Genomic DNA, 27533 nt, shown 5'->3' on the forward strand with positions numbered 1-27533 from the left:
CAATTTAATTATTTTTAAGCCATTCTGGACACTCCCAGGCTGCAGCATAGAGCCATCCCAGCACAGGTCCTCACTGCCTCCAGGGCATCCTTCTGTAAGGGATGCACTGTGTCCAGAGGAGAGCCATGGGACAAGGGACATACAAACACACTGTGAGGGCTCGGCCCCAGGGAGTGCAGCACCCAGCTCTGTTGTTGAGAAAATCCTCCACAATTCCTTCAGGCAATGGGGACTTGGAGCACATTTTTGGATGCCGGCTCCTGGCTGAGTGCAGCCTCACCCATCCCAGAGGTGTGTGCAGCTGAGCACAGTCCTCACTCCTCATGGCTGCAGGGTGGAATTGCCCAGGGTTAGAGCAGGCTGTGTCTGGATGCTGTAAGCACAGCACATGCCTTGCAGGCTAAAAGCAAACGGGCATTTGGAGGCACTAAGACACCCTGAACTCACTTATCAGAAGAAAGGAGCTTGGCAGACTCCGATCCTCCATTATCTCCGATAGCAATCAGCAGCTCTTAACATCTCCACACTCAGCAAAATCTCCTTTACCTTCTCCTGAGGGGAAGAGAAGGTGGAGATATAGAGAATAATTGATCCTGCAGCAGCAGGAAGGGGGGAGAAGGGTTAAAATCGTAAACGATTCAATGCACGCAGCGCGGCTGATTGCCATTTCCACATGGTGGCTGGTGAGCAGGAAGACTTGGCTCAGCTATGACTCGGGTGCATTCTTTTGGCAAAGTACAAGAGATGCAAAGTGGGATGTCCCCATGGGCACCCCCAGCAGGACCCCGGGCAGAGCAGAGCCCCAGAAAAGACGAAAGAAGCCACGATGCAATAGGCACAGGGCGCCTTCCGCAGCTGGGCATCTGCAGCAAACTTGGACATCTCTGTTAAAAAAATAAAACGGGAATGCGTGAGACGATGCCTATTTCTAGCTGTGGCTCCTCCCCTGTGCATTTGGCCTCCCCAGCGACTCAGTAATTCAAGGCACTGCTTTTGGAGCTATAAACAGAGCCCAAGTGGGACTGCCATTGCTGAGCAGACGAACAAGGGCAGAGCCTGGGGGGGCAGGGGGTTCTGCAGCAGCAGCAGCAGCAGCAAAGGACCCAGAAGCGTGTGTACCTTTGCACCCTCCAGACAAGTGTTTACCTCCACAAAAGCAGCCAGTCCTTGCTAGCTCTGTAGGAACATTTCATTCCCATTTGTGAAGTAAACAAAGTGCTTTTTGCTGGGAAAGCATGGGATCTCCATCAGGTTACAGACTGGGAACGACGCCACCAACAGAGGCTTTCCCAGGCAGCACAGAAGTCAAGGACTTCCTCTCCTCCCCTCCAGCCATGCCTTCTGACCTTCCCACATCACCAGAGGAAGGGCGACTTCTGATAGGAGCACTTCTGGAGACTTGAGATGTGACATGGGACGTGATACGGGATGTGACACGATGTCAGCACACTGCAGGTGCTGCTAATCATCAGCACAGGTGATGGCAGCCACGTGGAGCTGGACTGCGAGGTCCTTGGGGTCCCTTCCACAGCAGGATACTCCAGGACTCGGGGCTGCCAGGAGGAATGGGGACAATCCTTAGGCTGCGCAGCAGCGTGCTTTGTGCTTACAGAACCCCGTATGCTCGTCCACTTTATGTGAACACAGTGACTGGAAAACACTATTTTCCAGCCAGCATCTGCTAATTAAAATAAAAAGCAATGCCATACACTCTCTAGAGAGCTCTGGGCTGCTTGCATGGAATAAAAGAGACAAATGTTAACAATAACAGCAAGTCTCCAGCCCTGCCCTGATGAGAGAAGCCTCTGCTCCCAATGGGTTCCTTTGTTTGCAGCAACTTGCCTCCTCGTTCTGCATGGTAAATATTTAATGTGCCATCTCCGGCAGCCCGGCTGCTGGGAGAAAAGTGCTTTTTGGGTCTGTGTCTGTGGACCATGAGGCAAAGCAAAAAGTAGGGGTGAGAGCCACGGGGCTCAAAGGACACCTCACAGCCCATGGCAACGCTGGGTGCCTTGGGATGGATGTGCACACAAATGTGGTCTGTGCAGGGAGCGATGCCATCAAACTGAGATGGAGTGTAAAACCAGGTAACAGTCAGGCTGAGACAAAAGTAGAAGGCAAAATGATGAAAGTCCTGCAAAACAATGGTTGCAGCTCTGGTAATGAGAGAATGCAACGGTGCCTGCCTGTCCCAGCACCAAACCAGCACAGGGGGCTGAAGGCAAGGCAAGGATGGGATCAGCACGCACATGCTGAGCCCCACGGGCAGGTGCAGACACACTCACCTGAGGTGTCCCTGGCTGGGATCCCCAGGGCATGAGCCCAAAAATGCCTCCACCAAAGGAGGAACTGAAATTCTGCCGTTACAAAAGGAAGCTGCACGTGCTGGCACACAAAATATTAAATGTCTGCACACAGCTTTGAGCCGGGAACTTTGCCTTCTGTGTGCAGACTGGGGGTAATTTACCTGCCACCGCAGTCAGCCCGAACAGCAAGCAACACACAGCCATGGCCAGCAGCCGTCAGGGACGTGCACATCCGGGCTGCAACCCCGCTGACTGCCTGCCTCCTCCACACACTCTGTCCCCAGGAAGTTTTCCTAGATAGTGACTGGGCAAAACGAATCAGGGGCCTGGGGCCCGGCCCTCCTCTGCTCCTTGTGCTGCTGCATCACCCAGGCTGAGGTCATGGCAGCAGGACTGGGGTGTCCCGACTGCCCCAGCCAGATCCCTTTAGGATTGGGTGGGTTTAAATTGATTCTCTGCATCTATGCATAGCAGACACTGAGCTGTAAAACTGGAGGTGACCAAGGAGCATGGGGTCTCACTGTGCCTCAACACACCCAGCTCCACCAGCACCTCCTTGTGCTGCCATCCATGGCCCCACCTGCTCCCTGCACCCACTCTCTGAGTCCAGCATCACAGAAAAGCTTCAGTTATTTCTGCATGGATTTAAATAAAAAACCCCACCACCCTAGATTTCATTAAGGGAAAGCAGACCTCACGCAGCTAATTTGAGAAGAGAAACTATTTTCTTTCACAGAGGCGAAGCCGTGGGGATGGAAATAAGTTCCTAAGTAAGACTCGCTGAAAGGAGCCGGGATGACTCATTTCTTCACTGCTGAAGCTGTATTCACTCCCAGGCACCTCTAATTCCTATTACAACAAAAGACACCGGGAGCATTGGGGATCACTCAGGACAAGGCACAAGAGCTCGATTTCCTGGAGATGAAAGAGCAGAGAATTAATCCCCTGTATCACCGGCTCCCCCAGGATGGGCTCAGCTGGCTTCATCCCTCACCCTCCACAGGCAGGAGCTATTTTTTCCTGTTCTTGCCAGTGTCAATATGTTTCTTTAAATATCTGTACAGAGAGGCTATATATATAGCAACACTGGTGCTTTGAAAGGAGCCTCATTTCCTGTGTAAGAACTGAAGTTCTTGGCAAAACTGCCAGCGGCTGCAGCATCTGAACCACAAAAATTGTTTTGTAAAAGCGAAGATGTCAGAAGCAAAATGGCATTTCCTCCATGAGGCCAAGTCACAATGGGCCAGCTCCTGGGTGGAGAACGTCATGGTGCTCACTGCAGTGCATGCAATGAGGTTTGGAGTGCTTTGGGAACAGGGCTGCTCCCCACTCATGCCCACCTGCAGAACTGGCTGCAGGATGTAATGGACCAGGCTTGGTGCAGCAGAAGATTGGATTTGGGACGGCAAGGGGTGGTAGCAGAGCTTGTATAGCAGGAGCTGGCACAGCACAGAGCTCCCAAGGATTCGTTTTGGGAGCTCAATCACCATTTGTGGCCGCACTGATGTCTTTCCATGAGGATTTCTCAGCCAGAAGCTACTATTAGTGCTGGTCCTGCACCAGCATGGGGCTGTAAGGACCCAGCACACTACACCTGCATGCAAGGCAGCATGGCAGCTGCAGTGGGTGATCAGCAATCTGTGTTTCTTCTCACCGGGAACAACTTGAAGATATGTGCAAACTTTTCAGATTTCCTGGAAGAATTTTAAGCAAGAAACGTCTTCTCCTAAGACTTGCTACAACCAGGAGAAAGCCCAGAAAACGAATACCCAAGGCCATGGATGGGCACAGGATGTGGCACGAACACACAGCAGTCCCCTCTCCAATGCCAGGCACCACCTCCAGCAGCACCACTATCCCCAAGGGCACAACATGTACTCGTAACACAATTCTGCTCCAGCCCTGCAGCAGCAATGAGAACCACAACCACGACAACAGCCCTGTCCTGAGCCAGGCTGCATCGCAGAGGGAGAGCCTTAAGGCAGCCCAGGAGCATTCCCACAGCAAGCCACTCCTCGCTGCTGCACTGGACACCAACACCCATTGAGGAAGCCTCCACATCACCCCTTTCCACGCACATTCACCCCTCTCCAGCATTTGGTTTCCCAAAGGAGGGAAGAGGCCATGCAGAAGCCCAGAGGCAGCTGGGCAGACTGTGCTCAGGGTGAGGCAGGACACTCTCCCAGACAGTGATGTTTCCAGATGATGCTCATCCCTACTCGCAGTGCTGAATACGTTCCTGGGGCTGGCAAAGCCACGGGCTGTGGGAGTGCCAGGGCAGTCGGTGGCACAGCAGAAGCTCTGGGTGGCTTTGTGTCCTGCTGTGACGCCCATGCTCAGCTCCATCTGTGCGGGTCCTCCGCATCCCACAGAAATCCTTCCTCCTCCTGACGTCATCTCAAGATCTTGGCTCACCCAAGTGTCGAACATCTCATCTCTGCCAAGGCAGTGCATCACGTCCATGCACTGTGATAGCAAGATGTGCTCCTCGGCCCCATGCTGGCATGGGAACACCCACAGAAGAAGCAGCAGGGAGGAGAGGGGAAGCCAGGCAGGGAGGATTCCGAGGCACACACCCAAGGGAGGGTCCAGGCTTCAGTCCTTCCCCACACACCTCCAGCACAGGTGAGCCTTGGCACAGAAAGATGGTATGACATCCCATAACCACCACCAGCTCTTGGTGAGGTGCTCTCATCTCCCCTTTGACCACATGAGGTGATGGTGCCCAACCCCAGCAGCTGTTACCCAGGTCACCATGAGTCCTTCTGGCATGATTGTGGGGGGCTCTTTCAGCCCCAAATATTTTCCCAGCTGCCACGGGATGGGTGGGTTTGAAAGCAAGAAAGGGATGGGGCTGCGCTTGCAGAAATACAGGGAAAACATTCACTTGGAAAGCTGCTGAGCGTATGGAACTTTGGTTAAGAAAAGTCACTTTCCAATAAAGAAACAACAAAAAAAGCAACAGCGTGAGGTTTCTACAATAAAACCTCAGAAAGAAGAAGTTTGACAAACATGGAAGATCTGAGGGGTGCCTCCAAGTTCCCAAAACTACAGAGAGAGAATTATGCAAAGGGAGCAGGGCAGGAAATTGCAGAGCTGACCGCCCACAGGAACTGAGAGCCACTCAGGGCCCAAGCCAGCACTGAAAACAGCTGCAGGGTCCTGTGCAGGAGGGACTCCCTGTGCTGCGCTCACCGCTGTGCCATCCTCACCCACCTGAAATCCTCACATTTCTCCTCCTGTGAGGCCGCTGGAGCTGCTCCTGGTGCACTGTCACCATGGAGCCAGCAGACCCATCCCACTCCCCCTGTCCCTGCATCTCCCTGTGCGTTGTGCCTCACCAGGGGACCTCCACAGCTGTTTCCACACCCCTCATCCCCAAATCTTTCCCCCTAAAGTGCCTGCACAGCCCTGCTCCCCCAGACAGCTCCCGCAGCAGGATCAGGGCCAGGCCCCACTGCTGCAGCACAGCCCAGGGCCACGACAGCGGTGTGCCAGCTGTGCCTGAGCCTCAGGGGTGACACCTGTGGGGGCCCAGACCGTGAACCCAACGGCTGCCCCACCAACAGGCCCCAAGGCGAGGGCGCTATGGGCAGCATAGCCCAGACCGCCACAGCCTCACCCAAGATGGCGGCCAGCTGCCCACCTGGCGGTGCTGCATGAGCTCCGCCCATTTGGGACAGCCACGCCCACCGGAACGGCTCCGCCCACCCAGGGCTGTGCTCTTCCACCACCTGGCTCATCCAACGTAGCCCCGCCCACCTGACAGGCCCCGCCCACTGGAGCTACTCCAGCACACCTGGCCCGACCGCTCCCATCCCTAAGCCCCGCCCACAGTGACTAGCCCCGCCCACCTTCCACACCCCCGCCCACCCGCTGGCCCCGCCCCCGCTCTAGTCCCCGCCCCCCGGGGCGGCACCACCCGCCGGGGCCGCCCTGCCCGCACCTGGGCACGCTCGAAGCTCTCCCGCTCCGCCTCCAGGCCGCCGCCGCCCGCCCGCCGGCTCAGCACTCTGGGCAGCGGGTTGGCCGCCTGCCGCATGGAGCTGCTCACGCGGTCCATAGCCCCGCCGCGCCGCTCCTATTCCGTCGCGCACTCGCCACCGCTCCGCTCGGCGCCGCCGCCGGCAGGGCTGCGCGCCATTGGCCAAGTTGTCTGCCACTCACGGAGCGGGCCGCCCCGCCCGCCCCGCCCGCTCCCCTCCCTGCTTCCGCCCCTTTACTCTCATTGGCTGCTCCTAACGCCATCAGAACGAGCTCTCCGAAGGACCGGTCTCGAGCCGTGCAGGCGGCCAGCTCACGTGACCGTCTCCAGGCTCATCGGTCCGTCCGCACGCCGCTCAACACCAGATCCCGCCCCTCCAGAAGGGCTACGCCTCGGAGCTCCCACCCTGCCCTGTGGTCCCGCCCCCAAGCAAACTCTCTGCGATGATTGGCTGCGGCGCCTGCCGCTCATACACTCCGTCCTCATCCGCGGGCGTCCGCGCGTGGCGGCGATGGAGCGTGGCGCCCACTGGCGGGCGGGAGCTGAGAACGGGCACGGCGCGCCGGGGCTGTGGGGGACGGCGGGCAGCGGGGTGGGAAGGTGACGGGAACTTTCTGTGACCTGGCTGTGCGCAGGGTTTCTGGGGCGGGAGGCGGCTGCAGGCCCCTCCGGCTGAGCAGGGGTAGGAGGAAGCACGGCTCGCCGTGCAACGCTGTGTGGCCGCTCCGTGGTCGATCCCTGACGTTGGCCAAGGGAAGAGCGGGGAGCTGGGCTGGGAATGCACCAGCCGTGCTCTGGCACCTCAAAAGCAGATGTAAAATCAGCGTCCCCACTTCTGGCGACAGCAAAGCCATCCTGTCTGCCCCAGCAGAGGTGACAGGGACGATCCAGGAGGAGCTGCTTAGGATGTGGGTTGCCTCGAGCAATTGTGCAAGCAGTTGTGGGCTGTGTAACTCGGTGCTGAGGTGTAATTTTCCGCTGAAACAGTTGCCGCGCACACAGCGCAGCTGTGAGCAGGCTGCTGGTGTGACACATTTGCGCATCTCTGAGCTTCTCAGGTTCCCAGCTGCTGGGAAATGGCCAGCGCTGTGCAGAAGGCCGCCTCGCTCCCCGGCTTGTCTCTGTCTCCCTGTCTGCCTTCCCTCTAATGTGCTTTCTGGAAACCTGCCTCCTTCCTTGGGGCTGCGCCCAACAGAGCTTTAATGGGTTTAGTTCAGCCACTCTTGCAGCAAGGTGATTAATAATTGAATAAATGAAGTCATTGCTGAATAGAGATGAAGGAACGGATGACCACAGAGAAAAAGGGAGGAACGATCCATTGGATGCCTGCCAGTCCCACACCACTCTGCCTGGCTAGAAGCACCCTGCTCCAGCATGGCCCCCAGCAAGCAGGTCTGGGGCTGGAGGTTGGCTGCACCTTGGACCCATGTGAGGGATTCATGTCAGCTGCTGTCTCTCACTGAGGTGCTTCTCTCTGTCCGTGGCAAGGTCCCCATTCTGGGACCTGGACTGCCCACTGTGGAGGTGCCTTGTCTGTGAAGGAGTGGAGGAGGGCAGATGGATGCAAGCCAGAGCAGTCTCTTCCTACCAACTGCTCCAAGGCAGGGGCTGGAGCAGCATGGAGCCAGAACCAGCCCACGGTTGGCTGTTAAGAGCACTCTGTGGTGCTGCTGGGCTGTGCCTTGGAGCTTCGCAGCAATCTGGGGGTCTGCTTTCTGGTGGGAGCAGGTACCTTGCTGTTAGGCAGGTTATGAGATGCGCAGAGTGGGCGCAGGGCTGCCCTGAGTTGGTCTGCTCCTGTGCCTCATGTTTCATGGGGAGGTGATGGGGGAGAGTTGGAAGTAAGAAAGGCAGAGGGAAGATGGGCTGGGCACCATTGCAGCTGCCCAGCAGCTCCTCAGAATCCACGGCTGGGTTTCCTCTGATCAGATGCTCCTTCTTCTAGCTCCAAGAGGCTGGGCTGTAGCCTGGAGGCAAAGGGCAAAGCCTGTCATGGCGGTGTCTGTGAGGACAGATACTTCTCAGCTTAATCTTGACCCAAAGGACCTGCAAGCCACAGGGGACAGGAAATAGCAGGAGAATGGCCAGAAGGGACATCAGGGGCTGTGAGCCCTGACCAGGCAAAGGAACACTCCGTTCCCAGGGCTGGGAGCTGCAGGCTCCCTGTCCAACCACCCTCCCCAGCCATAACTGGGAGAGCCCCAGGGTGCTGCTGCCATGCTCCTCACCCTCCTGTGGCCTGGCCCAGGCTCAGAGTGAGCACAGATTCCCCCTTGTTTCAGCAAGAAAATAGAGGCACAGAGAGCACCACAGTCCCTCCTCTGTTATCCAGCTGGCTGGGCTGAAGCAGGCGGGCACGGGGCTCTGTGCAAAGATCCTGCTCTTTTTGCCCTGGAGGTGAGCCCTGTAACAGGCTTCCACGCTTCTGGAGACATTCTAACACACAAAATCCTGAGCTTCCCGAAGCAGAGAAGCCAGCCCTGGAGGGCACATCTGGAGGGAAGTGGCTGTGACAGTCCTCCCACAAATGCAATAATGGCACCACAAGTACAAACCTGGTGATGAGGCTGAGTGTACAAATATGGGACAAAAATGTTTTCTGAGCCAAAGTTTCCCATGTGTCGTGAGGTGAGGGCTGGGTCTTGGGTACAGGGTGGTAGCTCAGACCCAGCAGGAAAGTTTTTTGCAAAGCAAAAGGCATGTGGAAGCCTCTAAGGCAGGTGGAGACTGCACATGAGGCTTTATTATCTTCTGATCCCATTTTTTGATACTTTAGGCAAAATGGCTGCTGCTGAGTCCTTGTCAGCTAAAGCCATCACAGAGCCTTTGTAGGAAACTGGCCTGGGCTGCTTCACGGGGCAGTGAGCAGGGAGGGGAAGGGACGGCTGTCCCTTAGCAGGGCTGTCACTGCCCAAGTGCACAGGGTGCTATGAAGCCTGAGGGCATCCTGCGCTCCCTACCTTCGTCCTGGGTGAGCTGCCCTACCTGAACAGGTTCTGCAAGGAGGGACACAAACCCAAGCATCATCAGGTGTGTTCTCTGCGCTAAAGCCTCAGCAGCTGCCTTCCCTTTTCCAGGAATCCAAAAGCAAAGCTGAGCATAGCTTACAGCTGCATTTTCAGGCCAGGAATTTGCTGGGCTGGCTGCCCAGGTGAGGATCTCGCAGGGCCTGGAGGTGAGCAGTGCTTGCCATCTGCTGGACAGCTTCTCCACTGCAGGGCAGCCGCTGCAGCTTCGCGTTCAACCCTAGGCTGAGCGCGTGACATGCATTGCCTGTGCAGGGGTGCAAAAGGCTGCTCTCCCCCAGGGCAGGAGACAGCTTTGCTTCTGTTGTAAATCAGGACGTGATCATTGAGAGAAGTTTTCTGTATGACTTGGGGCGTGCAGGGTGGTGTGTGGGACCGCATGACAGCAGACGCCTGGAGAGGTCAGGTCCCAGCTATCCCAGCGCTGGCGCTCAGCTGGTTTTCTGCAGTTTCTCTGACCCTCAGCTGCTGATCCTAAACCTGACCCTGAGTGCTACAGCTGCAGGGCAAACCAGCCCAGCCCCGGGCAGGTTGGTGCCTGGTGCTCAGGGAAACCGGGACACATCCACATGGCTGTAATTTGGCAAAGGCAGCCTGGCGTTGGAGGTGCTTCCAATGCCTGTGGGGCTACATCCCGACACAGCAGCCCGCTCTCCAGGTTCCTCGTCTCAAAATGAGGCTTTTCTAGGTGCCCTGCATGTACCCTGGGAAATGGCAGAAACTGCATTTCCTCCTTGCTGCGTGTTGAGAAATAGTTGGTGTTTTTCTGCTGACATTTACCCAAATATTCAAATTCATATTGCTGTAAATGTCAGCAGATATCCTGATATAGAAATTCCAGATCAAGGCTTTCGGTGCAGTTTCACAGGAGCACCTTACAGCCCTGAAAGAGCAGCTGGCCCAGGAATTCCAACACGGGCAGTTCCTGCATGCAGTCAGGATCCGTGCGGGCTCACGGTCCATCCAGCCCAGCAGCGATGCCTCCAGACGTGGGCGCTGCAGATCTCTTGAAGAGAAAGGCAACTCTTCCTGTTGACTCCGTTGACTGCAAACAGCCTCCGGCCATTCTCATTTGACAGATTTTCTCGAGCCTGTTACTTTGAAATCTGTGCCCTGGCTCAGACACATGGGAATTTCCTTGAGATCTCCACGTCCCTCTGCAAGATCTCATCTGAGATCTCATCTGAGATCTTGCTTGTCTTTCTCAGGGCTGCAGCCACCGATTACCCCAATCCTTCTCCTTCTGTTCCCAGCTGATCTGCTCCCAGTTCGAACCTGCAGTGGTGATGGGGCAGCTCCCAGGGAACCTTGGTGAAACTCCACAAGTGAGTCAGGGTGGGGGAGCAGGCTGCCTCGGGGCTAAGAAAAGACTTCCTCCTGCATCCCAAAGCTCTTCTTGTAGTGAGTCCAAAGACACCATGTGTGGTTTCTACTGAAAGCTGAAACGCCATACGGCAGAGGTTTTACAGACTCCATAAATAGCTGCTGTTTAGGATGTATGTTATGGAGGAGGCTTCAGAAATCAAAATATTTAGAGATTTGCATTATTTGTCTTGGCAGGAAGGAGCAACCAAGACTGAAATACAAAATCATCCTTCAAGGAAGGAATGGAGTTGGGGAAAACAGTGAAATGTGGGAATAACAGGTGTCAAAACCTCCAAGAATTCCCTCTCAATGAATGAGAGCAAGAAACACAGCCCAGTATATCTCACAGCAGCAAGAATTCATTCAAAACGCCTAGGCTCATGTATACTTCTGATAGAAAACACTGATTTTCAAAAGGAATCGTGACATTTCCATCAACATAACATTTGAATATTGCAGGAACATTCAGAACACTCAGCTAAAATCAGCTCCAAGCTGGGCTGTGTCACTGTGAGCTGCATGATGAGGATGTCTCCAGCTCATCCTCCATCCTGTTCCCTTTTCTATTTTGTTCTGGTCCCCATGTGGAGCTGTGTAACGGGAACACTCGGATTGGCCTGAATGGCAAACGCGTGTAGATGCTGGGTGTGAAAGCACTGGTGGAAATTACGGGAGCAGGGCTATGAGAGTGGGAAGTGTTGGTGGAGCATAGGTTAGCAGGTCACTGTGACTCCAGAGTGTCACGGTTTTCTCATCATCGTCTCATTTCAACTCATCTCATCTCACCATGTGGTTTCCCAGCCTGCCACTTGGTCAAATCTGTCTCCAAGCCTGTTTTCAGCACCCCCAGCCTCAATCTGCTGTCTGCTGCTGCAGGAAAGTGAGTCAGCTTGGTCTGGTACCTTGGGCACGTCAGAGCATCCCATGTGGCATCTTTGGTGGCACATCCGTCAGTCATACGTGGCCAGGTTCATGGGGACATGGATGTGTGAGGGGCCTGCCAAGTCCACACAGCTCCTGCCTGTGCTTCACCCACCCCTTCCCCAGCATCCCTGAGCAGAAGTGCAGGATGACAGCAATCCCAGCAAAGGGGAAAGAGAGATACAGAGAAACAAAGGGATGTGTCAGGGCCTGTACCGCTGCAAAGGCAAAGCTGTGAGGCTGCAGAGGGACTGCAGGGTGTGGGTTGGGTTGGAGCAGGGAAGCACCCACATGTGGTTTTACCCTGGCCCAGTTTTGCTGATGCTTAGTAACACAGTGTTTTAGTGAAGCAAAAGGCTCTGGGCATAAGAGATCTTTCAGTGCCCTCTATCCCACTCCTTCTGAAAGGTCTGACTCACTAAGTTCTGTCGGTTGAGTTGTGATGATGATGATACCCTTGAAGCACTTAAGAGCCCTGGGTCTAGAATAAGATCTTCACCTGCTGCAGGGAATCTTTTCACTTCACTCATTGAGTCCCTCCTCTGGACCTCTACAAGGCCACCATGTTGGGCAGTGGTTTCTCATGTCTAAATGTTCCTCCCCCGCAGAGGAGCCCAGTGGCTGCAGCTGTGGTTGTTCAGCAGCCACAAACTGCGCCAGCACCAGCAATACCTTGCTCTTGCTCTTCCTCTGCCTGCATGAGGTGTCATCCATAAGCCTTTGCCTGGAGGTCAGCAGAGCCCTTCTGTGGGCATGTAACGTTTCGGAGGAGAGCTGCCAGCCAGTGCAGTGACACTGCTCCTGTCCTAAACGGCACCAGCTGAGCCAGCAAACCTCTTTTGTATGTCTATATGGCTGCTGGGATAATGCCAGGAGGAAGTCAGTTCTCTCTGCTGAGCAGGCAGCCAGCACAGCTGGTGTGACCCATGGCTCTTCCTGCTGCCATGGCTGCAGAGTCCACTGCTCTGTATTTCTGTGATGCAGATATTCTAGATGTGTGTGCCAGCCATGCTCATTCCCTGTTGTCATGTGGCTTCTAGGCAAAATCTCATGAAACACTACTTCTAGGTTTTTGACTTCTAGGTTTTGGTCTGAGGAAAAAAAAAAGAAGAGTTGGTCATATCCTGTTCCCTCTTATTTCAGAGTATCTTGTCATGGCATATCACTTGCCACATCCGGGCACTACTGCCCGTCAGGGCTCTGGGTACTTCCCTTCACAGGATGGTGTAGGGCTCCACACTCTTTGTACACACATAGAATTTCTTGACACAGCACTTCTTCCATTGTATCATGCTGTCTTTCTGCAGAATTTCATCATGTTTCCAGCCTTGCGCACCCTTATAGAGTGAACTGAACCCAGGGATCCCACATCAGGCCCAGTGAAGGACCAGTGCAGCAGTCTAGCCTGACTCCTACAATTAATCTCCACCAAACAGAAACATGAAGTCCTCCACTGCTGCCATTGCTGTTCTCACTGTGGCTGCTCTCTGCTACCAGGTCTCCTCAAGTTCACGTGAGTCCAAGCTCCCCACTCTGTAGGAACTCTCTTCTTGCTCTTTCTGCTGTACAAGTCCCAGTAATTCTTGTTGGCTCTCTCTTCTGAGCACCTGCTGTAAGAAAGGAAAGGCACATCTTGCTGCTCTTTGCTTTGCTGAGGGAAGGGTGACTGGTGGTAGACTGTGGTGGGAGCAGCACCTTCTTCAGTGTGGCCCTTCAGGTCCTGCAAGCCTGCTTCTCCCTGCCGGCACTGCTCCTGGTCTGGCTTTAATCAGAAAATCTCTCTTCTCTCCCAGTTGCTGTCAGGCCCCGCGGACCCTGCTGCTACAATTTCTTAAACAAAGCGCTTCCCCCAAGCAAGGTGGTGATGTATGAGTACACAGGAAGCGGGTGCCCCTACCGCGGTGTGATGTGAGTATTTCTGCCCAGACCCCAGGGCTGCCCACTGAAAGGTGGCAGCACCAAGAAACCCCACATGGCATGGCAAAGGGCATAAGCCGGCTGGGCTCTGCCACATTAGGAGAATTACCTGGAAACTTTGCAGGGGCCAATCTCACATCCCAAACAGCTGGCTTCTGGTCCTCCCTGTTATTTCTAAGCAGGTCACCTCCACCAAGATAGAGAGTCCCAGGCAGGACAGTGTGCTGGCTGGGGAAGGCAGCTGGGGGGGGAGTGGCTTTCTCCTCTAAGCAGCAAGGACACCTATGATGATATTGAGCTCACCCCTGTGCGTCTGCAGAGCCGCCGTGCAGTTACAGAGGTGTCAGCTTGGTGGAGTCCCAATGGCAAGGAGCATGCAGTCGCCCAGCCCTGCTCTCCCTTTTCCTCCACCCATTAACTGTGTTTCCTTCTGCAGATTCACCACGGTTGAGAAGAAGACGTGCTGTGCCAAACCAGAAGAGAAGTGGGTTCAGGATATCCTGAACGTGGAGAAGCACAAGGACAGCAGCCAGTGAGCTGTGCTCCAATCCCTTCCAGCATCACAGCTGCAGCCCTCTCATGGGCACCTCCCATCACAGCCCTGTCACCTCCTTGCCCGTGCATTTGGCAGACTGTTTGCAGACTGTTTTACAGACTCTGTACATACTCTTATTTATTTACCTATTTAAGTGCATGCAAAAGCATTTCTACTTCTTGGGGACAAACCTGTCACTGTGATTTGTACCGGCTGTCTTTCGGTTGGCTTTGCGATATAAAAGCAAAGGAAAGCTGCCCTTCGTCCAGCTGTCTCTCTGTCAGGCAGGGCCAGGGCCCACAGGCCGCAGCTGACCCGGTCGCTGCCCCATGGCTGCAGGCCACGCAGGGGCTGGGCAGCACCACCGGCATCCCTGCCACCGCAGGGCCTGCTGCTGCCGCGGCCGGCGGAGCCCCATCTCGTCCCACTGGGGTCGGGCCGTTTGTCCCGTTTTCCCCGCAGGCCTTCGCTTTCACTTTCACCCTCCGGGCAGGGAAGGCCGCAGCCCTCAGGGCCGCCCCGCTGGCGCCGCGCTCCGCCCACGGCCGCCGCTGCCCCGGCCGGGTGCATCGTCCAAGGCCACGCGCGGCGCTGCTGCCGGGCCGCGGCGCCCACCATGGCGCTGTCCGAAGCCCTGGAGCGGCTGCACGAGGAGGCCGTCTGCTCCATCTGCCTGGAGTACATGAGCGAGCCGGTCAGCGTCGACTGCGGGCACAACTTCTGCCGCGGCTGCATCGGGAAGCACTGCCAGGACAAGGGCTTGTGGAACGACGCGCCCTTCACCTGCCCGCAGTGCCGGGCGCCCTGCCGCCGCAGCAGCATGCGGCCCAACCGGCAGCTGGCCAACATCGTGGAGAGCATCCGGCAGCTGGGGCTGCGGGGCGACGTGGGGACGGGAACGGGGGCGGGGAGTGGGAGCCCGCTTTGCCCCCTGCACGACGAGCGCCTCAAGCTGTTCTGCGAGGGGGACGAGCAGCCCATCTGCGTGGTGTGCCGGGAGTCCCAGCAGCACCGCTCGCACACCGTCTATCCCATCGAGGAGGCCGCGCAGGTGTACAAGGTACAGGCACCCCTCTGCGAACGGCCCCGGGCACCGCTGCGGTGTGAGAATGGTGGCAAAGCGAGTGGCAGCCACTGTGCTGCGGGTGCCGGGGCTGAGGGTGGACTTGCTGCCTCCTAATGCAAGGGGCACCGTGCCCCCGTCGGCCCGTGTGCGTGGGACAGCCTGGCTCCCTGCCCTGCAAACAGTCGGGGCGGTGGGGTGTGGAACTCCTGGCACCCAAACACCATGTCCCAGCGTCGTGGGGGTACCCAAATGCCACGTCCCAGCGATGTGGGAGGCAGTTCGCTTGCTCTCTGAACCGAAATAGCGAGGAAAATAGGGAAAGACCCGAGCTGCTTGGAGGGGGTTAATGCTGTGAGCAGAGTGAAGAGAACAGCTGCTAGGAATGGGTGCCAGAGATGGCACTGCCTGGCACAGGGCCCTGTCCCCTGCTGCATGCTGGCACCAGCAGCTGTGAGCTCAGGGGCTGGGCAGAGCATGCAGGGTGGGGAGGGCCGACCTCGCTTCTGCTGTTTTCAGGTCAAACTCCAGAAATCACTGGAGCAACTTTCCAAGGAAGTGGAGGATATGAAGAAGCGTGAGTCAGAGGCGAAGATGAAAACCCAGGAGTGCAAGGCAGGTGCTCGGTTTGTTTGTGAAAGAATGAGCTTACATAACATCAGGAATTTAAAAAATCCGGAATGGTCTGGGGCTGTGAATCCAGGATGGGACATGTCCCATGTGCTGCTGCTGTAGGGAGCACCCACATCTGCCAGGGAGCCTGAGCCATCACAGCTGGCAGAGCCACAAGCACGGCGCTAGAAACCAGCATCAGTGAGTGTGGAAACTGCAGTGAATGCGATCCTGAGCAAATCAAAAAGCCCAGCTTGGGAAAAAAAAAACAGCATTCCAGCTCCAAGGAAATTGTGGGGGTTTGTGTGCCAGTTCAACAAATAGATGCTTTCTGTTTGCATTTCGCTTAAGTGAAAAGCAGGTGTGAGACACACAATCAGCTCTGCTCCACAGCACTAGAGCTGAAATTGTTGTCATTATAACAATACAAGCAAATTACTGCTCCTCTGCTTTACCCCAAGCAGCCCTGGGGGCAGAACAGCAGCAAAACAGAGGCAGTTTAGGCCTAGAAGGAAACATAACTGCAGAAGAGGGAATGAAACTTCTGGCTGGAGCTTTCCCTTGCTGACCTGATGATTAATCAGCTTTGGCAGGGAAAACAGGTTTCTCAGTGCTCTCCCAATTATCTGTGTGGGCTGTCACTAGTGATGGAGTTTGGGGGTGCTGCAGTGCACCCACCATCCCCCTCAGGCACTGCGTTGTGACAGAGCTTTGTCCCACCCCCGCCTGAGTTGAGGCCGTGGGTCACCGCCAGGCTGCCCCGGCTTCTGTCCTGCTTAAGTAAAAAGGAAAAAATGTCCCCAGCGAGTGCTGGGCTTGCAGTCCTGGCTTATCAGGAGTTTGTGAGTCAGGTCCAAGAAATCGTGCTTAGATGAAGAGGAAATGCACTTTGATTGCCTCTCATTTACCCTCTGGGCTTTGAGGCTTCCTGGTCGTAGTTAACCCCAGCATGTTTTTCTGCAGTTGGTTAACTTTTGGGCTTTAGGTTTTGAGCCAGATGCCAAATATTAAGTGTTGGGAAAAAATTTTCTCAAGCACTGCAGCCCCCACCTGTCACTGCTCCGTGTTCAGCGAGAATTCTCAGTGACCCAGGAAGTCCTGCCTGGTTTCTTCCAACCCCTACCCACCCCACCCCTGGGTGCTGTCACGTTTTGGCAGGATTGCTAAGCAGAGCTCACCCTGAGCCTGGCACGCAGGCAAGTTGATTTTATCTCCTGATAAAATCCCGCCCAAAACCCCACCTGACACCTGGTTACGTCTCCATAGACCCCTGTGCTGCACTCAGATATCTGTGGGCATCGGAGGTCCAGCTGGTCATGGCTGTCCTTCTGTTGGATGTCAAGTGGGAACTCTGGCTAGGTCAAACCACGGCATTTATCCCTTGGCTCTTCTTTTAAATAAACACAGACAAAAATGCAGCGGTTTCCTGCATGTTGGGCATAGCGCTGGGCTCTGACTCAGCTGGCTAACACTGCCTGCCTTCACTGTGTGCATCTTTCCTATCACAAGGAGAAAGTGAAGAGAAAGCGGGAGACGATTGTGTGTGAGTTTGGGAAGCTGCATCAGCTGCTGGCTGATGAGGAGAAGCTGCTGCTTCAGAAGCTGGAGGAGGAGGAATCACAGATTCTGGTGATGATCTCTGAAAACCTGGCCAGGGTGACAGAGCAGAAGTGCTTGCTGGTTGAGCTGATCCGGGAGATAAAGGAGAAGATGCAGCAGCCAGTTGAGGAGCTGCTCAAGGTCAGGCTCTGCCACCAGCCCTCTCAATTTTCCCCAGCCTCAGCCCCAGGCCTCTGCTGTGTGGCCAGGTGGTTGGGGCCAGTCTGGAGTGACATACCCAGAATGGCTTTTCTCTTCTAGGACATGAGATGCATCCTGAGCAGGTGGGTACCTGTGCTCCTTCCATTTATAGTCCGAGCTGCCTCCTGGCTTTCAGTGTCTCTGTCTCCCAGCCCAGTGTTCCATTTGTCCTCTAAAGACAGAGTGCCCTGGGGCTGACAAGGCTGGGGTCTGAAATTTAAGTAGCTGCAGAACCCTCCTCTTCCAGGGCCTCAGAACTGAGGTCTTGTCTGGCCTTGTGGGGTGTGAGATGTGAGATCTGTCCCCTCCTAAGGGCCGTGCTGCCAGGTTGGCCTATCTCCTCCATTTCCCAGGCACCCCTACTTGGCAGTGGCTCTGCACCTCCCTGAGATCCACTTCTTGTGCACCAGTTCACTCTGGATCAAAGGTCCCATCACATTTACTACCAAGTAGTCATTCCTGGTGCTTTGTCATGGCTGAGGAGTTCAAGGGAGGGAATGCATCTGTGCAGCCAGGTGAAAGGCATCAGAAAGCCCCATGATGCTGCAGAAGAGTTGTGCAGTGGGCACTGAATATGGTCCCCAGTATTGCTCTCCTTTCAGGTGTGAAACAATGAAGTTTCAGGCCCCCAAACCTGTGTCTGTGAACTTGAAGGAGGACTACAGCATCCCAGAGCGCTGCATGGGTATAAGACACATGCTGAGGAAGTTCAAAGGTGAGGATCTGCTTCCAGCTCCCTGTGTGTGTGGTCATAGCCCCCTGCCCTGGGACGTGGGGAACTGTTGAGTGCATCCCTGACAAACAGGTGGGCTGCTCGTTGGGGTGGGATCCTGGCTGAAGCCTTTGGCCCCCTCAGTCTCTGCAAGAGTCTGTGCAGGAGTCCATCCAGGTTCAGGCTCCTCTTTAATGACATGACTTCAGAGCAGACCCCGTTTCAGACCAGGTTTTTTTTTTGTTAGCACCAGTGCTGTGGGTTTTTTTTCCCTCTAACACTACACTGGAGTTAGAGAGTTTTCTTCTCAGATTTTGGATGACATTACCAGTTTGCTACAGGTGGGTTCAGGCTGGTTCCCATGGTTGGAGAGCTTTCTCCTTCTAGTCTCAGGTTGGGAGGGCATTGCTTACAGACTCTTGTTTTCACCGTTACTTATTAAGCTATACCCTGAATGCCAGGCTGCCCTTGTTGTTCCCATTCTGCAGCCACATGCCAACTTGCTTTGACATGGTTTACAGCTGAAATGATTTTTATGAATCACACTTCCCCAGGCCAGCAGCCCCACGTGGCATGCGAGGCATAAGGCGGTTACACACAGCTGGCAGCTGGGACTGGGGCTCTTCAGCATCTCAGTGACGGACTCACAAAGTCCTTTTGTGCTCCTCCCTTCTCTCCCACCAGTGGATGTGACTCTGGACCCTGAGACGGCTCACCTTGAGCTCACCCTGTCTGAGGACCGCAAGAGCGTGCGGCGCGGGAGCAGGAAGCTGTTCCTGATGTTTTTTGACAGCCCCAAGAGGTTCAGCTGTGTTCCCGTGGTGCTGGGGCTGCAGGCCTTCTTCTCGGGCCGCAGCTACTGGGAGGTGCAGGTGGGAGACAAGCCGGAGTGGGGCCTGGGGCTGTGCAAGGAGGCTGCCTGCCGGAAAGGAAACATCGTCTTTTCCCCCCAAAATGGCTACTGGGTGCTGCGGCTGCAGAACGGTGCCTATGAGGCCCTTACCTGCCCTGTCTCCTGCCTGACCCCGAGTGTCAGACCCCGGTGCATTGGCATCTTCCTGGACTATGAGGCAGGAGAAATCTCCTTTTACAGCGTGTCCGACCGCTCCCACCTTTACACCTTCACCGACAAGTTCTCGGGGAAACTCCGTCCTTTCTTCTACCTGGGCTCCTTTATGGGGGGCAAAAATGCAGAGCCCTTGGTGATCTCCTGGATGAGGGACACGCAGGGGACCAGCTGCGTCGTCCTGTGACAGGGACAGGCAGAACTGTGGGGGCACAACGAGCTGCTCGGGTGAGCAGGAGGTGCTGGCTGGCAGTTGCTATGTGTGTAGCATGGAGTGGGGATCCAGCCAGGACCATGCTGGGATTGTAGCACCTGTTGTCCACCGGTGCCTTACTGCTCATCCACAGGCTTCTGGTGGTGGGGGCTCACAGGCTGCTGTGTTGTGATGCTTTGGGTATGCGTTGTTCTGACACGAGGCAATAAAGAGATGATCTGGCGAGCCCTGTGCCATTAGCTGTGCATTTCTGTGGTGCATCCATTCCTGCTGGTTAACCCCAAACCCTGGCTGACACCCAGCATTTCAATGCTGAATTCTGGAGAAAAGGCCCTTGTGCACTCACTGGCTTTTAAGGAGCAAGAAGCCCTGCTACTGTCAGTCCCAGAGGACCATGTGTATTGTCCAAAGAGTGCTGTGCTGCTGACCATGGCCCATGGAGGACCTCCACAGCAGTGTTCTCCCAGGTGGCAGCTCTCTTGTCCTTCAGCTCAGCTGCTTCATCAGCCGGTGATGCTCACTGAAAGCATTCAGGGGCTGGAGGTGCTGCCCAGCAGCTATGCCCTGTGCAATGGAGACAGAAATAATGAAGCATCTTAATTTAGTGACTGATTCAATGAGAATAAAATAAGATTTGATAAGGAATGGTCTCAGATATTTGGTATGGTTTCTTTGGGGGTATCTAGCTGGAGATTAGGAGACTCCTAGTGAAAAGTGGCCCTGGATACAGCTCTGCAATTCCTCTCAGCTGGTTTTTGGTACTTCTTTTTTTTGAATCCCACCCAGCTCCCCTTAACTGCAGGATCTCTCTCTTGGGGCTGCACAGCAGAGAGGAGAGCACATCTACATGAGGCTAGTCCCAGATCTGCCACGTCCCAGGAAGGGTTTTGGTGGACTCTGCACCTCTTTCTGACCTCCAGGAGGATCTTAAAGATAGAGGGTATGAAAAACTATGGAAAGGATATGACTTTGAGGGCTTGGTAGAGGACTGGAAGCTGAGGCAGCTGAGCACAGCCGGGGAAACCGCTGCTTAGGATGGCAGATGGGAAGAGACCAGGCTGAACATCACCAAGATGACAGGAGATGGTAACGTTGAAGCTCACCAGAAAGCAAGAGCAATGTCACTGCAGCAAGGTGCCGGACGAGGAGCACTGCTGCAGGGCAGGAGGGATGAGCAGCTATTTCAGATGAAACAGGAGGAAACGCAATCAGAGGTCTTGCAAATATGCAAGGGTGCAATGAGGGAACAAGTGAATGGCTGAGCAGAAAGGAAGTGAGCTCACTCTGTCACAACATCCAGCGTGTTCCTAGAAGTCATGAATCTGCATCTCCATGGAAGGAGAGTAAAGGTCCAAGGCATGAGATATCTCTGAATATGCCATGCGGTTTTCCATTTCATGGAATCACCTGCAAGTAAGAAAACACTCTGGGTTGACAACTCTGTTCTGAGATGCCCAGACCAGATTGCCACAGGCAGAGAGAAAATTGGGAGCACTGGGACCTAGCTTTTAGACCTCCCTGCTGACTTAGTGCTACAGCTGTTTCCAAAGCTGCTTGCAGACTGGTTTTCTAATTCATGACTTAGCTTGCTCAAGTCCTCTGTGGAAGCACTTCTGCTTATAGACAATTGGAAAAGACCTTCAAGATCATGAAATCCAACTGTCAGCCTGACCTACCCAGTCCCATCACTAAGCCACGTTCTCTCAGTGCCAAATCCACACATCCCTTCAGCACCTCCCGGGGATGGGGACTCCACTTCCCTGGGCAGCCTGTTCCAATGCCTGACCACCCTCTCTATGAGGAAAGGGTTCCTAATGTACAATCTAAATATCTTCTGGTGCAACTTGAAACCATTTCCTTGCATTTCCTTCCTTACGATTTGGCTCTGGCCCCCACATAGCTCGTGCCCATCAAAGACCACCCCAGCTCAACCCACTTGCCTCAGACATGTGGAAAGCGTGGTCTGGCTTGAGCAGTTGAGTCTTCCTGCAGCTTCTGCTCCCAGGAAAACAGCACCAAGCAGCCTGGTGAACCTCATGCTTGGGCATGGGTTATTTATTAATAAGAGGCAGATCTATATGATCAACATCACACCGTTTCCTTTTGATTTCTACACCACCAAGGAAGATGGACATATAGATCTGCGTGTATGTGTGCTTTGTGGGGACGTTTTGGATTGAGAGTGTCTTGCTGACACATGCCTGCTTCTAGTGAAGGCACCCTAAAGATTCCATGTCCCTTCACCAGAAAGGACACATCTAGAGCTGTGTGATCACAGAGCCACTCTGCTGAGCAATCTGTGCATTACTCACAGTGGCTTTGGGGGCTGCTTGTCCCCAGTAGGACTCTCTGCAGTCAGATTTACAGACCGGCAATTCTAGAGATGTGTTCTCTCAGAAAGCACCCTGATCTCCAGCTCCTCGTGTGTCTTTCTACCTCAAAACGCCCATGGAGATTATAGCTTGGTTCCCATTTAGGCTTTCAAATGGTTTTCATAAAAACTTTCATGAAACATACAGTAGACTTCCTTTCAAATAATACAGTTCAATTTTACTCAAAGAAAACACGATGCTTTGTTGCATGTCCAAAACACACCAGAGCACAAAAAGCACCGACTCTCAAGAAATGTGCATCTCACAGAACATGTGGTTAATACCACGTTCTGTTTGCAGGCTCAGAAAACAGAGCAGCAAATTCTGCAGTATCTTGCAAATTCTGAAACCACTGAGGCTATCGCTCTTGTCTGGGTTTGTCTGAGCACAAGCAGAGCTGTGGCCCTGATGAGCCACTCTGCTGTGAGCTGCATCTTGCCCTTGCTGTGAGCCAGCTCGGTGCCAGGAATGCTGCTTCTGGGCTCTGCTGGCAGCTGTGGGCTGCGACCACCTTCGCTTTGCTGGTGCAGACTCACGGCCATGTGCCAAAGGTGTGGGTTAGCAGAGCGCTGCGCTCCTCGCACGCACTGAGCTGGCACACGTGGGTGGGTGTAAAGAACGACATGAGCAATTCAGGGCTCCCTGTGGGCTCCCAGAATAGTGGTGTGGGTTAGCTGAGGTACGCAGAGTAGGTGTCTGCTGTGGGTGGCTCCAGCATGACCCAGGAGCTAAGGATGCTGGTGCATGCTGTTGTGTGCAATGGACTCAGTGCTGGGCTGGTGGTGCTGGTAGCTGACCCTCGAGGACCCCACGGCTATGGGACTGCTCCTGGTGCTGTGAGGTCTGGGGAGCTGCAACCGCGAGGGACTGTGTAGAACTGAATCCCTGCTGTCGGTCTCCCTGTCCTGGATAGGGGCTTCTGTCCCCTGCTCCTGGGGTGAGGGCAGCTGTTGGTGCCCAGCTTTGTGGCAGACTCAGCCTGTGGGTGAAGGAACAGGCTGCAGCACACAGGCAGGGTGTTGGCTGGTACATGGCGGCCAAGGTTTTCTCTCATCCTTGAGGGTGTTGGAATGCTGCTAGGTAAGATCATGGAGCAGATCCTCCCAGAAGCTATGGTAAGGCACATGGAAGGCAGCAAAGTGATATATATGGCAGTCGGTATGGCTTCACCAATATGTTGGTCCTGCCTGACCAACATATGGATTTCTGTGATGGCATAATTGCATCAATGGGCAAGGGAAGTGTCACTGATGCCATCTATCCAAACTTTGCTAAGGCCTTTGTTGTGGTCCAATACAACATCCTTCTCTCCAAATTGAAAAGATATGAATTGGGTGGGCAGACTTTTTGATGGAAGGGAAACTGCTTGCCAGACTGGACCCAGAGAGTGGTGGTCAATGGCTCAGTGTCCAGATGGAGATCAGTGACGAGTGGTGTCCCTCAGAGATCAGTACTGGGACCAGTGCTCTTTAATATCTCCTTGATGGCACTGACAGCAGAATCAAGTGCAGTTTGTGGATGACACTAAGCTGAGGGTGCTGTTGATGTACCCGAGGGATAAGATGCCATCCAGAGAGACCTGGACAGACTGAGCAGCATGGCTAGGAGACCTCACGAAGTTCAACAAATGCTGTGCGACTAACCTGGGTCACAGCAACCTCCACTGTCAACACAAGCTGAGGAACAAATGATAGAGCACAGCCCTTCCAGAAAGGACCTGGGTTCTCCAGATCCAAACAAATTGCTTGGAATGTGCGATGGGCACTGGAGGTCCAGGCGCAGCAGAACTCAGACCTTCATTTCTCACACAACTGTGTGTGTCCAGAGCTCATCCCATCAGCCTCACTGCAGTCACTTGATGGGCTTCATCTTCACCAGCTACTTGGGTATGGGTCTGGCAGAGGGGCTGGGGGAGATGTGCAGCAGACTGCTTCAGATCCGTACAGAGATGGGCAGGTGTTGGTGGCACAGGGGAAAAACAGCTGCTCTCTGGAGAGACATGCACTTGCTAAGCCTTGTGTCCCAGCTACACGAGTTTTACCAAATAGTTCTACAAATTTGGCAGTGAAGCATGTTTTTTCCATTCTCAGCTCTCAGCTCTGGGAATAGCTGAGAATTGGGCTGAGGCCAAGGGGATGAGCTGCAACAGGACCAAGTGCTCAGTTCCGTACTTGGGGCACAGCAGCCCCACGCAGCTCTGCGGGCTTGGGGCAGGGCGGCTGGAAGCTGCATGGAGGAAAACATTATGGCACTGAGGGACATGGTTGGAGGGCATGGTGGGATGGGTTCAGGTTGGACTTGATGATCCTGGCCGTCTTTTCCAACCATAATAATTCTATGATTTCAACCCCTGAGGGCTGAAAGGAATTTAATTGGGTGCCAGTAGTTATACATCAGCAGTAACTAAATAACTTAAAATGAGTGATCCAAACTACCTGCATCTGCGCTCCTCCCACATCTCCTCCTTGTTCTTTTTCTTTTTTTCTGTACTGTTTTCTTTTTTCCTTTTCCTTTCTCTTTTTCTTTCTCTCTTTTGCTCATTTTGCAAAACATAAGATAGGGAAACTTGTGGGGTTTTGCCAGCTTAGTAAAGAGAATCAATCATAGAATCATAGAATGCCCTGGGTTGAAAAGGACCACAGTGCTCATCCAATTCCAACCCCCTGCTGTGTGCAGGTCACCAACCAGCAGCCCCGGCTGCCCAGAGCCACATCCAGCCTGGCCTTGAATGCCTGCAGGGATGGGGCATCCACAGCCTCCTTGGGCAAAAAATGAAGATGTCATCACAATTATAATTTCAGCTGTGATCAACACAAACAGAGCAAAGACAGAAATTTCTTACAAAAAATATTTATTTCTCAATGTTTGAATTAAATATTATATCAAAAATACAATTCATTAAATACAGAAAACATAATCCAAGCATAACTCTTAATTTAAAAAAATATATCTCTGTTAAATAATCTTCCAATTTGGTTGGAGTGGTATTATTTCACCTGCTCCCTTCCATTATAAACAATTAATACATAAATAATAATGCAGATTCGGGGACATTTTCAGTCTCTTGGGCAGCTTTCAATGTCACGTTGTGTTTCTGGCAGGGCCTGCAACTGGCCATTGCTTGCTCATCCCATCCTGGCGCATCAGTTCAGTTCCAGCTTGTTCACGTAGTCCTGCACCCAGTCGTTCTCAGGGTTGGCGCAGACCTCACGGCCCTTCTTGGTGATGAACCTGCAGGGAGCAGCCAGGTGAGATCCCATGGGAGAGTCCTGCGTGGAGGCGACCCCTCCTCCATTCCTCACCCCCTCCTGCTGATAGTCGGCACAATCTGGGCGCATGGTGCTGGCCACACGGGCAGCAGAGCCCTGGGGCAGGACCAGTGTGAGCCCCACCAGCATCCCCTTGCACCCAGTGGGTGCGCATCCATCCTACTCCCCCAGAAAGGAGTTGTTCCCTCCCAACTCCAAAATGCAGAGGAATCCCCAGCCCAAAGGCAGAGCCCTCTGACAAGGGGGACACTTACACAACACCAGCACGAGGGCACTGGCTGTTGGTCTCGTAGTAGTCTGCCACAAAGTTGAAGGGCATCTGCCGGGAGATGTAGGTGAAGCAGCAGGAAGTCGGCGGGTCGGAACCCACTGCAAAGGCAAAGGAGGCTGTGAGAAGGGGCATGGGGCAGGGAGAAGTGGCAGGGAGCTGGGAGCAGAGCCCTCATGGGTCAGGGAAGGGAGCCGTGGTAGAAGGGCTGGCAGGGAGGATCCTGTCCCAGCAGCAGCGTCTCCCTGGTCCCCATTTGGAGAGGTTTGGAGAGCCAGGACTTACCTGGTGCAGCAGAGGTCTGGTAGCAGATGGCGATGAGGAGGACAGCAAGGGCAGCCACAGAGACCTTCATGTCAGATGGGAGTGGTGGCAGGAGCTGGAGAGTGCAAGTGGAGCTCGGAGGTCTCTCTTCTCTGTGATGCTGAGACATTCAGCAACTGCCCAATTTATAGGGTGCGTGGCTCTGGGCAGCTGCTTGCGTAGAACAGTGGAATTTCCCCCTGAGAAGGAGCTGATCGCAGCACGGTCGCATGATGGAACAATGCGGTGGCCACAGCCTCCCCAGTGGCACAGGATATGAAACAATCGCCATATCTATTTTTGCTTCTCTCGTGCATCTTCCTTCAGTAAGAAGTTCCACTTTGGAGGTCCCTGCATTTGTCAACAGGGCTGTGTTACCTAACCTGCATGAGCTGCTTAGAGATGACAGTGCATCCTAGCAGGAGTTGCACACATGATGAACACTGAGCTTAGGAAAAAGGGGGCTGAGGTCTCTTCTGCTTCCATCCCAGATCTGCACAGCCCCCACTGACCCAGCAGCACAATGTGGGGCTGCCAGCCGTGGGCTCCTGGAGATGCCTGCCTCATCCATGTCCCACGAGTCTCAGAGTCACAGAATTGTAGGGTTTGGAAGGGACTCCTGGGGATCGTAAAGCCCAACCCCCTGCTTAAGCACGTTCCCTACTGCTGGGGAGAAGACCTTAAATGTCCAGGTTAGATTAGACGCTTGAATGTCAGTGACTCCTGGTAGGTGAGGTGCAGCTGGTCATTGCTGGGCACAAATGTGCAGAGCCAAATGGAGCACAGGAATGCTGACTGTGACTGCAGCTACAGTGGAGAGAGATCTATGGGCAGGGTGAAGAAGACACTGCTCCTTAAGACCAGGAACTGTGAAGATGAATGTTTTCCAAATCTCACTCCAATAGGGGAGTCCCAGATGTGAGCAGGATGGGTCCCATGGAATGCTCATCACCAAGGGGTCTCTGGAGCCTACCTCACAGGCATCCCCCAGCTCCAACAGCATCACAGAATTACAGGGGTTGGAAGGAACCTCAAGAGATCATCGAGTCCAACCCCTTTGCAGGTCACACAAGTCAGTGTCCAGGCAGGTCTTGAAGACCTCCATAAAAGGAGACTCCAGCACCTCTCTGGGCAACCTATTTCAGTGCTCCATCACCCTCACCATAAAGAAGTTCTTTTGCATGTTTGTATGGAACTTCCTACATTCAAGTTTTAGGCCATCACCTAAAACACCTCCTTGTCCCATTGCTACACAGTGCTGAGAAGAGCCTGCCTCACCCATTTGCCTTTCACCTCCCTGATAAACACTGATCTCCTCTCAGGCTGAACAGACCCAGGTTAGTCAGGCTTTCCTCATATGACAGATGCTCCAGGCCTTTCATCATCTTTGTGGCTCTCTGCTGGACTCCTTCTAGAAGATCCCTGACTGTTTTAAACTGGGGAGCCCAGAACTGGACACGGTATTCTAAATGTGGCCTCAGCAGGGCAGAGCACAGAGGGAGGATCACCTCCCTTGACCGGCTGGTCACAGTTTTTGACATAGCCTTTTGACTGGCCTTCTTGGCCACAAGGACACACTGCTGGCTCATGGCCAACCTGTCGTCCACCAGGCCCCCCAGCCCCTTCTCCACAGAGCTTCCCAGCAGGTCATCCCCTGATCTGTACTGATGCATGCAGTTATTCCTTCCTGGGTGCAAGACTCTACTCTTGCTGTTGCTAAACCTCATCAGGTTCCTCCCTTCCCAACTCTTCAGTTTTCCCAGGTCGTGTTACATGGAGCACAGCCTTGTGATGTGTCA

The 27533-nt window shown here is 54.2% G+C and overlaps 4 protein-coding genes across 4 annotated transcripts in view; 2 read left to right on the forward strand and 2 right to left on the reverse strand.

The window, feature by feature from the left end:
- Window positions 1-6400, reverse strand: part of HIP1 (huntingtin interacting protein 1) — a 34217-nt gene extending 27817 nt beyond the window's left edge. Inside the window, exon 1 of the mRNA XM_042879492.1 lies at window positions 6253-6400. Coding sequence (XP_042735426.1) covers window positions 6253-6369 — 117 coding nt within the window. The 5' untranslated portion in view covers window positions 6370-6400. The remainder of the gene's footprint in view (window positions 1-6252) is intronic.
- Window positions 6401-12799: 6399 nt separating this feature from the next.
- On the forward strand, window positions 12800-14284 carry LOC122184776 (C-C motif chemokine 4 homolog). The gene is made up of 3 exons (XM_042879996.1): window positions 12800-13116; window positions 13397-13511; window positions 13957-14284. The coding sequence occupies exons 1-3, from the start codon at window positions 13044-13046 to the stop codon at window positions 14054-14056; spliced, it is 288 nt and encodes a 95-aa protein (XP_042735930.1). The 5' UTR covers window positions 12800-13043; the 3' UTR covers window positions 14057-14284.
- Window positions 14285-14384: 100 nt separating this feature from the next.
- On the forward strand, window positions 14385-19747 carry LOC122184737 (E3 ubiquitin-protein ligase TRIM39-like). Its single transcript, XM_042879931.1, is given in 7 exon segments — window positions 14385-14613; window positions 14616-15115; window positions 15638-15733; window positions 17240-17470; window positions 17591-17613; window positions 18133-18245; window positions 18927-19747. Coding segments are annotated over 7 exon segments (1761 nt in total). The 3' UTR covers window positions 19496-19747.
- A 5071-nt stretch (window positions 19748-24818) lies between these two features.
- Window positions 24819-25837, reverse strand: LOC122184679 (C-C motif chemokine 4 homolog). The gene is made up of 3 exons (XM_042879814.1): window positions 25717-25837; window positions 25418-25532; window positions 24819-25125 (listed from the first exon to the last, which is right to left on the reverse strand). The coding sequence occupies exons 1-3, from the start codon at window positions 25784-25786 to the stop codon at window positions 25038-25040; spliced, it is 273 nt and encodes a 90-aa protein (XP_042735748.1). The 5' UTR covers window positions 25787-25837; the 3' UTR covers window positions 24819-25037.
- Between the last annotated feature and the right edge of the window lie 1696 nt (window positions 25838-27533).

This window comes from Lagopus leucura, unplaced genomic scaffold (genome assembly GCF_019238085.1).
Source record: "Lagopus leucura isolate 7727_CA_CO unplaced genomic scaffold, USGS_WTPT01 Super-Scaffold_100024, whole genome shotgun sequence".
Lineage (NCBI taxonomy): Eukaryota > Metazoa > Chordata > Aves > Galliformes > Phasianidae > Lagopus > Lagopus leucura.